The sequence below is a fragment of the Rissa tridactyla genome, chromosome 1 (genome assembly GCF_028500815.1).
Source record: "Rissa tridactyla isolate bRisTri1 chromosome 1, bRisTri1.patW.cur.20221130, whole genome shotgun sequence".
Lineage (NCBI taxonomy): Eukaryota > Metazoa > Chordata > Aves > Charadriiformes > Laridae > Rissa > Rissa tridactyla.
Genome location: NC_071466.1, coordinates 133,278,792 through 133,290,891, shown reverse-complemented (window position 1 = coordinate 133,290,891; position 12,100 = coordinate 133,278,792). Strand labels below are relative to the sequence as shown.

Genomic DNA, 12,100 nt, shown 5'->3' with positions numbered 1-12,100 from the left:
TGGATGTATATGCTTTTATAATTTTCTCAATCTTACTTTCCCAAAATTGTTCCTCTCCAACAGCTGTAATATTTTCTGATTAAATCATGGGTTGGGTTAACAAAGGCACTACCGCAACCTAAAAGTAAAGGTTACAGCAGCACAAGGTATCTTACTCACCCACACAAGACTATTCCCTGATTTAAAAAAAAATAAAAATTATTAAAACAACAAAAGGGCCAATATTATAAATTTTAGTTCACTGATAGATTTCAAGTAATGAGAGGAAAAAGAGACCCCGGAATATTAAATTATTTCTAGTAGGATGCTCTTCCGAAGCGAATGCTCATTAGTAGCGTGATTAATGATCTGAAAGAAGGTATTAAACCAGTGCCGATGGAGCTTTCAGAGGACCCAAGGAACAATGAAGGTGATGAACGACAGACAGAGACGAGGTGCGCAGAGCAGTCCGTAACTGGTGGTGTGGTGTTTGTTTATAAACAGTAAGTATTTTTGGCGGCAGTGAAAGCAGAAGGACGTTCATCCGGTAACATAAGTGCAGTCTGTGGTCTTTCAAGACGAAGGACTGTTTTCTGGAAGCTCTGGAGGGACTCCAGAAAGAATTAGGGGATTGGGAGATAACCAAGTAAATGACTGGCCTAATTCCTCAGCTGTGGAGGTGCGTGGCACTTGGAGGCATCAGCCTGCCTTCACCAAGGAGGGAGGTGAAGTTTCTGCCCTGGATCACAGAAGCGAACCCATGGTGTGAAATCTGAGTACACGACACTGAAAAGGACACAAGAAAGGAGCAACAGGGATGACCCGAAGCCTGCAAACGCCGACCGGCGCTACAGGAGAACGTGAACTCAAGGCTCTTGTGTCTGAACTTGTTCCACGTGAGCTTGGGCTGGTGCTACCTATGTGGGAATGAGGTTTCTGACAGCAGAGGGCTCTTCAACCCAGCAGAAAACCTCCCGCCACCTCATGATGGAACTGGAAATGAGATGCAGACCTCCATGGGAGAGCGTGATCGTTAGATCATACCTGGGTTTTTCCAGCTTGCGCGACTCCAAACCTAGATGGGGCATCTCAAAGAGCAGTTGGGGAGTGGGTGCAGGAATGGGGGTGAGGTAGTTCTTGGCCACTTCAGGAAGCCAAACAATGTGATTATCCCTGTCCCTTCAGGCTTTAAAAATCTATGGATCAGAGCGGAAAGCAGACTGGCATGGGGGTAGGCTGCAGGGGAGGGTGGGATGGGGAAGAAGAGACCTGCTGACCTGACGGGGACTTCAAAGCTCGCGGGACCACAGAGAGAGCTGCAGGAAATGGAGCTCTCCATGGGCACAATGGATTGTTTGGGAAACAAGCGTGCACTTCCACGAGAGTATAAAATCCCACAGGGAAACACCACTCCTGTGGCACCAACTCCAGCGCTGGAGAACAACAGGAGTTGTTCTGTTGGAGTTGGCGAGTTGGAATATTTAAAATAGACCTCAATACAGGGTCTAGGTTAAAAATCACTTGTTTGATTTTGCAACATTTTTCTACTTTCCAAAACGCTCTAAAAAAAAAAAAATCAATTGATTTTATTTTTCAGCCCTGTCTTAAATGTAATTTTTTTTTTTTTTCCTCCTGGGACTTTTTTTTTTTTTTCAAAGACAACACTTCAAAAAAATGTCCTCATGAGGAGACTCCACTTAGGTTATTCTTACTTTGACTATCCCCTCACATCTGGCTGTTTTGGTGGGCTGGCTTTATCAATCCTGAGGGCACCTACTACAAACTTAGAGGGGTGGGGGGGTGGAAGGAGGTACAAAGGAAGGGGAATAGAACAGACCCTGCCTATCTCCAACTGCTGGTGCCGTAGCGATCAGAGGTAAGCTGGACGTAGAGATACCTGCCTTACGATATCCATGCCTTGCTAATAAGAGAAAAGGAGAACAAAGATCGCAAGAAATAAATACGTGAGTAAATAAATAAAACCCAGACACGTTGCCAGATCAGATGAGGGTATCACACAGGAGGGACCGGGTGGCCTTAAAGGTGTCAGTAACAGCAAAGGGACTAAGGTTAGTAGCACAAAGTAAAAGGCATGCAGGACCTAAAATCAATACTTTCTTAGCTGTAAACTGGAGCCTCGTTGATTGCAAGCAGCAGAAAAGAAGAAAGGCTCAGGATCACCGGTGAATCATCTAGTAACTGTAGGCACCTACTGAGGCACCGAGGAGAAGACACACGCCATCTGGGAGGCGTTTCTAGTAGCCAGAGGTATGTGTCACTGTTGCTATGCAAGATGCTGATCGGCCTTCACCTGTGGAAGAGAACCATGCTCATTTCAAGCCAAAAAAAACCCAAAACCTTAATTTGATGTGCAAGTAAGCACAAGCTTGTAGGACAGCCTACGAGCCACAGAGAGGTCACCACATACGGGGTGGGGCTGGTTTGTTTAGTTAAGCAAAGTGAAGTCCATGCTCAAGGGACATAAACACCAGGGAGGATGAACAGCTTCAGCCAAAGCCAGGCTGTTGCAGGCACAAGAAACTATAAACTAGCTGTGAATCCATTTAAGGTGGAAATCAGAAAAACTTTCCAGCCACTGCAGCAGTCAGGTTCTGGGGCAGCCTGCCAAGGGGACTAACCGGGGACAATAAAATTTATCAGTTTTCGGCTGGCCCTTGGTAAGGTCTCACAAGGGAGTATGAGATGGTACCGGTAAAAGAGCACACTCGGTCACCAGGAGCTGCCTCCTCCCTTCTGCTCCCACCAAACAGACCATCCATCTCCCTGTGTCCTTAAGCCAGTGCTAAATATTTGAGAGGCAGATGCAGGGGAACCTTCGGGAGACAGGGCAAAGCCTCCCCAGGAACGTTTTCTCCTTATCTGAAGGGGCTGGTGCTCCACTTGTACCTCGGGGCAGGAGGGCTTAGAGTTGTTTTTAACACGTGCACGAGTGCTACGGTAATTCTGGATGTTCTCGTCACCCGTATCAGGGTCTACAGCTCTTGAATCCAGATGACATTTTGGTATCTATTGAATTCATCACAACACGAATATAACTGCACGTTGCAGAAAGAATTTTCTTGCAAAACAAACTCCTTTCCCCGGCAGCGGCAGAGCCTGCCACCGGCAGAGGAGGCAGACAAAAACCCAGCCCCGTTCCACCCTGCACCGGCAGGAACGCTCGCGGAAAGCTGGAGCAGCCCTGAAGAGAAACACCCAGGAGGTGGGTGGCCGAGGAACCAGCAGAGAAAGTAGGTGGGTTTTTTTCTGAGTATATCAGCTAAACGGTGACTAGTACTAGGAAAAGGGATGAGGAAAGACGAGTCCTGCAGGCAGGAACACAGACAGACACCCACGGGGAGGATGGCAGAGAGGGAAAGGGCTCACAGAAGGAAAATGAGTAGCTATTCCAGGGTGCGGTAGAAAGGATGTCAGGGATCTGGGAGCTGCATTTGAAGCTGCTGACATGGACCATGCAACCCTTCTGACAGCTGTAGCTTGCTTGCACTGTGCCATAGGCCTCCAGAGCCAGGGCTGCATCCCAGGTAGCCTGGTCCAGCCGCGGCAAGAGGCCTTTGCGAGAAGGTGCGTCCCTGCGGGAAGCAGATCGGGACACCCACCCATCTGTGTCGGGCCACCCAACAGACCAGACCGTCAGGCACCCACCTTCCACAGAAAGCCTTTGCGGGGAAGTGAGTGGATGCCCCGTTAGAGCAACAGTGAGGCATCCCCGCGTGAAGCTCTGGGGGACCACACGGCCTCATGCAGAGATGCTTTCATACACACTAGCCATGCTGTTCATCAAAAAAATGAACAAGTGAACAAAACCCAAGCCCTTAAATGTCTCACTTTGGGGGACAGAGGCAAGGGTGGCCTCAGCAACCCCCATAAACAAAATGTTGTCTCCCTTTGAGGGGAGCTCTGCCGAGGGTCGTTAAGCACGAAGACCACCTCTACCTCCACAGGTCCTCCAGCACTAACCACTGGAGGACGGGGAGAACCTCGGACGAGTCCCGCAGGGCGCTTTCCCGGCTGTTATACTTCTCCCCACTCACCAGGTACAGATGGGCACCATGGCGGACACTGGGCTGCTGGCACCACGGTGTCTAACACTCCCATCACCTTCAAAAAGGGGAGCAGCAAGCTCCCCAGACGAAATTGTGTCCCCAGTAAACGCAGTAAAAAGAATTACCATCATTAAGCCCAATTCCTAGTAAGAATCCATGGTTACCTCTTGGCACAGGGCAGCTGGAGACGGCTGGCAAAAGTCAGACAGAGCCATTCAGGTCCTGTCCTACCTCCTCCCTCTTCTGACTCCAGTTGTGAAAGCCCCACGTGTAACACCCAAAGAGGGGTTGCAATGCATCACTGCGCAAGAGTCGTTACACTTTCCTCAAGCTGGGATGAAGACTTCTCCATACCCTTTCTTCTACAGCCCCCTCAAACCTCATTCCTTCGCCAGGGCTTAGGATGTCCTGTGTCCGGGTATTCCTATTCTATTCAGGGTCTGTTTTCTCAGCCTTTTCTTTGGGAACAAGCAGGGTTAAACCACAAAGATATTTAAAATTAAAATGAAAACGTTTAATAATAATAATGCTCAGTACTTATCTCACTCTTACCATCTTCAAAGTGATTTACAAATGCTAACTAATTAATTAATCTTCACATCCTCCCTGACTGAAATTCAGAGTCACGGCTGAAGTGAGCAGGAAAATAAAAAGCGTGGTTTTCAGGTGAAGGGCAAAGGCAAACCTGTGCTCCTGCCCGCTGCTCGCCATCCGGCAAGGCAATTTGCAGCGATATTTTCATTCTGCACCGCGCGCCTCTCATTTATTTTTCAGTCATACCAAAGGTCTGAAGTAATTTTATCTGCTGTCTTCTGCTTCCTTTTTCTTAATGGAGGTCTTAAAAGGTGTTCCCTTTGGAAAGTAAACAAAACGGAAGACTTCCAGAGCTGCGCAGAGGCCCCTGGATCAAATACATTTAATCCCAAGCTCTCCTGAAATCCACAACACAACCAGCCTCGAGAGGGGCAAGTAAGAAAAGGGGAGGGAAGCCTATGGCAAGTGCCGCTACCGGAGAGTTGAGCTGAGCCTCGGCAAGAGGGGCCAGCCCCATGCCGCAAAACGAAGTTATGGCAGAAGGACACAGGGAGACTCGCCCCAGCTGCGATTTGGCCATGAAGATCTGAGGTTGGGGCTTCAGCACGGCCTAGGGCTGGTGTGGTGAGCTCCCCCCGCCCCACCAAACACCACGTTGGTCCACGCCGTGGTTGCTGTCACCTGTGCATGGGTTTTTGCGCTGACAGGACGGATGCCAGCATGTGTGTGGGGAGCTCAGGCGCTGCCCTGCCTTGCCCTGGGCCGTGCAGGGCGCTCACACCAGGCTGTCACATACAATCATAGAATGGTTCGGGTTGGAAGGGACCTTAAAGATCACCTAGTTCCAGCCCCCCTGCCATGGGCAGGGACACCTCCCACTAGACCAGGCTGCCCAAAGCCCCATCCAGCCTGGCCTTGAACACCTCCAGGGATGGGGCATCCACAGCTTCCCTGGGCAACCTGTTCCAGTGCCTCACCACCCTCACAGTAAAGAATTTCTTCCTGATATCTAATCTAAATCTCCCCTCTTTCAGTTTAAAAACCGTTACCCCTCATCCTGTCACCACATTCCCTGATAAAGAGTCCCTCCCCATGTCTCCTGTAGGCCCCCTTCAGGTACTGGAAGGCCACTATAAGGTCTCCCCGGAGCCTTCTCTTCTCCAGGCTGAACAAACCCAGCTCTCCCAGCCTGTCTTCATAGGAGAGGTGTGACCAGCGTGGAGCTCTCAGAGATGCTTCCAACTCTGCTGCCAGGCCCTGCAGGCTGGATTTAAGCTGTGGGTTCAGGGCGTTTAAAAAGACCCCTTGTGCCCAACAACCACAGTGCGGTTAAAGAGAGCAAAGCTCAACAGGTCAGAGAGGAGCTGAGACACTTGGAACAAAGAGTTGTTTACGGTTGCTCTTCCTAAGCGCTAGCAGGACTCTTGTGGGGTGCAAATATCCTCCTCCATTATTAGTAAGTTCAGCTCTCCCTGGATGTGCGGCCACTCCAGCCCAGCTCCCGCTGGAGCTCCGCCAGCTGGTAGGACACGCGCTTTGTCTGGCCACTCAGCTCCACCCCGAGCCCGTTGTCCACACTCTGTCGCATCACACCCCAGCAGTTTCACCAGAAGCTCCTCTTTCCAAGGGCACGAGATGCCAGAGATACGGCGTGTGCTCAGGGCTGGACAGGTACCACCTCCCCCGTCGGCACCTCGCTCCCAGCCTGGCCTTTCCCAGGGAGCGGGAGAATCTGTTTGCGCACGGACATCACAGCTTCTCGCAGATTGTCACCAGCACGGTGACTATCCTCACCGAGAGAGACAGACGAAGGTGATGTGACGCAGAGGGAGGAAGGCTCAAGGCAATTTAAAGTAAAGGTGGAAGCGTTGTCACAACCCCTCCCTGCAACTCATGGAAAACAGGGACTCGTCAAGCCAAATCCCTATTGCTGCAAATTAGTCGGACATCTCTAGGCGGGCTGAGACAACCCCCGCTCAGTTACCCCCTTGTGCGCCCCTGCAGACGGATTTGCATCTCTCGCCTGGACAACTTCACGCCAAACCTCTCCTACTTGGCACTCCTGTGCCAGATGCCTGCGGCTAAGGGGCTCCACGCCTCAGGGAAGGTATGGGGGCTGCCCAAGCTCTTGGAGACCTCCGCCAGTGACCGCTGTCACCCCGGGACAGCGTGGCACATCCCTGCCACCGGCACAGCCAGCTGGTATGCCCAGCTGCAAGCTGCTTAATTTTGAGTTTACGGGTTGAGGCGACAGGGGCTCCCCACTGAAAGCAAGCGCTGTATTACAGCAGCCCAGAATTACACCGATATTGTTCACGCCGGCATTTCGTAGTGTTTGACGCGGCATCCCATCTTGCTACCGGTAAAACAAAGCTGGTCTCACTCCCCCTCCCCACCCCCTTAAACAAGGGTCTGTCCCACCTCCACTGCCTCAGCTCCGGCCCTCGCTTCTCTGCACAGGGAGCTGACCCAGAAGAAAGCTCACCCAGGCCAGTGACCCGAAGAAGCCTCCACGCAGGCAAAAGATCAGGGCTCTCCCTTGATCGGATTAATTTTTCCGTGGTTTGCTCACGCGCAGGCGGCCAGGTTCAGGGAATCACATTTTAGCATCGGCACCAGGAAAGAGGTAGAACCAAGCAGGGGTGGGAGTCGCAGCGTCAATTTACATCAGCGTCCATCATCGTGAATACCAGTGCGACACTCGCATCTGACGGACTCGGCTCCAAGCCAGTCTCAAGGATGCATCCTCTGAAGAATCTGACGGGTTTTTCTGGGCATCTCACAGGAGCCAAATTCTTCCCCCCCCTCCCCCCGCAACCGGACTCCAACATCACCCAAGAATGGCTTAAGCGAGATCTATACCACGAAAACTCACCCAGATGGGCCTTGACTCTGTCGCCTCCCAGCTCTGTTAGGAAAGTCCCCACATCACTTTCCGTTTTGTCCAGGATCATGCAGCACATAGTATTGACACAAATAGGAACTTTTTCCTTAAGTCTCTGCACCTTCCTCTGAGACTACCTGAAAAGCACTCCTTTTGAACGTTCCAGATGCAAACCAGTCACATCAGAAACTAATTTAAATAAGATTTATGATTCACTCCTGCTTTACGGGCTCTCATCCCAATAGAGCTACCGTGGCACTGCCCCTTGGAAAGGGAAATGAGTACTTTGAGGGTATTCCACCCAGAAATGGGACCAAGGCTCTCAATATCACGACTTATTTTGGAACACCCAGAATCAGTACGCGAGACAAAGAGACACCGCCACAGCGGCCCAAGCTTGTATCGATATGTCCATAGATCTATATTTTTATTGTTTTATATATATTTATAATATATTTATATATTTTTAAAAGAATCCCTTCAAAAACTACCCTCCCACCTAGCAAAACAAAGATTAAACAATCAAAGATGGCAGCTGCATCCTGGAGGAAAGTATCCCAGGGGTCTCATAGAGCCAAAAGTGATTGCTGAGCACCAGCGCGCTCTTTTCCAAGCTTCTGTGATGCCCTGTGGGCGCAAAGGTGACTGACAACAGTTTTATGGCTCTTTAAATTGACCTGTCAAAAGACAGGGAGAGAGAAAGAGAGAAGAAACACATGGCCGTGGCGACGGGGGCTTGAGTGGTAGGGGAAACAGCAACGCGTACAACTGGAAGCTTAGAGTGTGAAATGGTGTGATGAAAAGGAGGGAGACACTGCCTGGGAAGTTGGTAAAGACGACAGGAAAGAAAACAAACATGCAGGAGAATTAGCTGGCAAGGTGGATCTCAGAGAAGAGTTCAGAAGCATCACACTTGGGACCCTTGCTACCCCTCCATCCCCCAGATCTCTTCCTCTCACCCTCCCAGTTGTGAAGGGAGATCCAACTAGTTTGATTTAGACCAAATCTTCGCACTGCCCCGGAGCCTGTGGAGAGAGGGAGAAAAACAAAACAAAAAAAAACAAAAAAAAAAAAAAGGAAAAAGGAGTAATTCAGAGAGGATGCGCAGGCTCATCCCTGACTTCCTTTTCTAAATGCACACAAAGAAGAGCTGCTGATGTTCTTCATAAGAGGAGAACACAAGGAAGGCTTAGGAACTGCTTCAGATCAAGAGCAACAGAGACTTCCCCTCAAGTTAGCAGGAGAACAGCTCAGCTGGGACCACATCTCTGACCATCCCCTGTCCAGGGAGCAGACCCCTGCCATCAGTAGCCTCACTGCTCCGAAACAGGGCTCCCCTCAGCTCACACACACACACACGCACGCGCAGTGGCTCTGTTCGTTTGCCCCCAACTCCTCACCCTTTGGCTTTGGAAGTTTTCTTGCTCGCCTGGCGCTGGTTGGTGCCAGGGGCTGGCTCCCTGAGCTCTGTTAGGTGCTGTTCCGGGTCTTGGGATGTGGCTGCTGCAGCGGCTGCCGTTGTCACTTTAATGGTCTTCTTCAGGTTTGCCACCTGCAACAGGAGAAAAGCAAGAACCAAGGAATTTCCCAAGGTTTTTAGTTTGTTTTGTTGGTTTTTGGTTTTTTTCTGTTTTGTTTTAGTTTGTTTTCTTAGAGGTTTTTTTGGGTTTAGGTATTTATTTTTTTTTTTTAAAGCAAGCCCTGGAGTTAAGAGCTGCAAGCTCAGCTCAAACAAAAGAGCTAACAGCTGTGCAGACCCCTGCACTGTAGAGGAGTTAAGCTGACTTCGGACTCTTCTTCAGGCACAACCCCCTGGTGGGGTACGGCCTTGGGAAAAGGTAATGCCTTACTTGAGCAACAACTGTAAGAACCATGGGGTACTGGTTCTAGTTATTTTAAAGCGAGGGGCACTGGCTACTCCCTCCTTGTCCCACTTACCTCGCTCTCTATTTGCTGCTTAAGTGCCAGCTGTTGCTCTTTATGTTGGTTGGCCCGGCTGACCTGTTCTTCGATACCCGACAAGACAACCTCGCAGCCCTGGCACCTGGAGAGAAGACACAGAACCGAAAAGGCCAGGTAACTTACACAGCATAGAAAGAAACGTGAAAGATGACAGATTTCAACTCTAGAGGCCAAAAAGACTGGAAGGTGACAGCTACACCAGGCAGGGAAGACACAGGAGCCCAATATAATAATGTAGTGACGTTATTACCTGGGAGGGGGACAAATTACAAAGTGACGTGAGGTTAGGAACTACAGATATATACTCAGAAAGCCTCCTGCCAGCAGCTAGGACTGTGCAAAGGTCGCTGCAGTCTCATCACCCCTCCAGCAACAAAAAGGGCAATTTGGAAAATTACTTTTGGAAAATTATTTTCCATTGGGAGTATGGGAAAGGGAATCGAGTAGACCACCTCACAACACTACCCCCCAGTGACACACAGAAGATCTGGGGAAGCCACCGGCCACTCCTGAAACCATTTCTGGGTGTTAGTATTGGGGGCTTCCTCCTCACCACTCCTGCAATGTGCGGGTGATGGTGCTTAGCTCCTCCCTCCGGATGTCCCTCCCAATGCTGTAATCCACCTCCAGGCGCTGGTTCCGCTGATCCAAGCTCCCTCGCAGGACATCTGCATATACAGCCTCAATCACGAGGTCCTCCAGTTGCCGGACGTTCTTCAGCTGTAACTGCTCCAGCAGCACTGAGTAGGGGATGCACTGTGGAAACATGACGGTAACTAGCATGAGGTAATCCAAGTGGAAGGAGAATTTGGGGGAAAAAAGGGCCACTACCTTGATCTTGGCAGCCAGAGTGACGACTGACAGGTGCCTCAGTTTGTTCTTCTGAGCCTCTGTCAAGGGAGGGAGGTTTGCTGCTTCAGCTATTGTCAGGGGAAAGAAAAGGGTATAAGAATTTATGCCTCATTTTCCATTTCCCAGCCCCGCACAGAAGCATCTGCGCCATACCCGTTTCCTAAAGCATCTGCACACCAATCCCCCAAGCGGTGCTTCGTCTTGCCAAGCCATCCCCATTAATTCTCAGTTCAAAAGACCTTTTCTGAGCAGCTTTTCCTCCCCTCAGCCTCAAGTCATTCTCTTTAGCTGTCCCATGCCTTATTTATGGAAGTCTGCACATCCCAGTGGATGCCTAAGTCTTTCCCCTCGCCCCTCAAAAATGTCTCTGTCAAGATGTTCTTGGAAAACCTCCACGCAGACGGCAAATGGCAGCATTAATTATTGTCAGGTACTCCAGTGGTCTCAGGCCCAAACCGCAATCAAGCGCCTGGTGACGGGAGTCCCAGCCCTTGCTGCAAAAAGGGCGCGGTTTGGGCGAGGGTCTACAAGGGCTCGGGGGGACCGAGGGACCACCACCCCCACCACGCTCCCCACCGGCAGGGGAAGGGCCCCCCGCACCGCCCCTCGCCCCCGCCGCCCCGGGGCCCGGCCTCACCCAGGTAATCGGCGTAGGTGCCGTAGGCGAAGATGGTCAGTAGTCGGAAGACGGGGGAGAACTCGCTGTCGGCCAGCTGCGGGGACACGGGGTCAGGCTCCACCGCCCTCCGGCCCGGCCGGCGGGCAGGGCCCGGCGGGCCTGCAGCCCGGGGCGGGCCGCGGGGGCCGGAGCAGGGCTGGGGCGGGCCGGTCTCACCTCCCGGACGGCGGGCATGTCCAGCAGCTCCCCGAAGACGTAGATGCCCGGGGCCTCCAGCACCTGGTGGATGAGGCTGGCGAGGGCGGCGCCGCGGGCCGCCTTGGCCAGCAGCAGGAACTGCTCCTGGCTCTGCCCCGTCACCTTCCCCTCGGCCGCCATGGCGCTGCTGCCGCCGCCGCCGCCCCCCACCCCGCGCGGGGCTCGGGCCCCGCCGCCGCTCGTCCCCGCGCAGGCCCCGGCTCCGGCCCCCGCCGCCGGGCGCCACCCCCGCCCCGCCACAACTCCTCTATGGCACCGCCGTCCCAGAGCGGCCGCTTCCGGGTGATGACACCGCCCGGCCCCGCCGCGCCGCGGCCCCGCGCCCGCCTCCGACTGGTGGAGGCAGCGGCACGGCCCGCCCCCGCCGCTTCCCCATTGGCTGTCCGGAGGGCCGGGAGGCGGGGCAGGCCCTCCGTGAGGGCGCCCCCCGGCGGCCGGGGTGGGCGCCGCCGGTCCGGAGCGGTGCCTTGTCGCCTCCTCCGGAGGCCGAGCGCCGCCCCGGGGTGCCGCCCGCGGTAGCCCCGGCCTCTCCCGGCCCCGAGGCCGGGCACGGCCTGGCAGGCGTGGCGCGCGCAGGCCTACGCCGGGTGCCCGCTGCTGCCCCGCTCCCCTGCGGCCCGGGCGGTGCCGTGGGGCCCGGGGCGCGGCCGGGCCTGGCGTGAGGCGGCGGGGGAGGCCTGGCCGGGGCGGGCGGGCCCCGGCCGGGGTGGTCGTCCCCCAGGGCACCCCTCGGGGCGGCGGCGCCCTCCTTCCACGGGGTCCGGGCGGGGTCGCGGCCCAGGTAGCCTCCACCCCCCCCCCCCCCCCCCCGGCAGGGCAGGGTTGGGGTCTCCGGGCCTCAAGCGGCGGCTGGGCCTGCCCCAGCTGGGACTTGGCCACCGCGGGGGCTGCCTGGGAAGTGGCGGGGCAGCCTCCCCCCAGGGTGACAGTGGCCACCGGTTTGTC

At 53.7% G+C, this 12,100-nt stretch overlaps 1 protein-coding gene across 1 annotated transcript; it reads right to left on the bottom strand.

The window, feature by feature from the left end:
- Positions 1 to 7,861: 7,861 nt before the first annotated feature.
- COPS7A (COP9 signalosome subunit 7A) lies at positions 7,862 to 11,334 on the bottom strand. Its single transcript, XM_054199456.1, has 7 exons — positions 11,114 to 11,334; positions 10,916 to 10,991; positions 10,258 to 10,346; positions 9,980 to 10,182; positions 9,403 to 9,508; positions 8,865 to 9,016; positions 7,862 to 8,489 (listed from the first exon to the last, which is right to left on the bottom strand). The coding sequence occupies exons 1-7, from the start codon at positions 11,273 to 11,275 to the stop codon at positions 8,450 to 8,452; spliced, it is 828 nt and encodes a 275-aa protein (XP_054055431.1). The 5' UTR covers positions 11,276 to 11,334; the 3' UTR covers positions 7,862 to 8,449.
- Between the last annotated feature and the right edge of the window lie 766 nt (positions 11,335 to 12,100).

Excerpts from the sequence above, each read along its gene's own strand:
- COPS7A (XM_054199456.1), bottom strand. The coding sequence starts at position 11,275 with ATGGCGGCCGAGGGGAAGGTGACGGGGCAGAGCCAGGAGCAGTTCCTG. Across the intron at positions 10,347-10,915 it reads CACCTACGCCGATTACCTGG|CTGAAGCAGCAAACCTCCCT; the intron begins GTGAGGCCGGGC and ends CCCTGACAATAG. Across the intron at positions 9,509-9,979 it reads ACCCGCACATTGCAGGAGTG|GTGCCAGGGCTGCGAGGTTG; the intron begins GTGAGGAGGAAG and ends TCTTCTCTCCAG.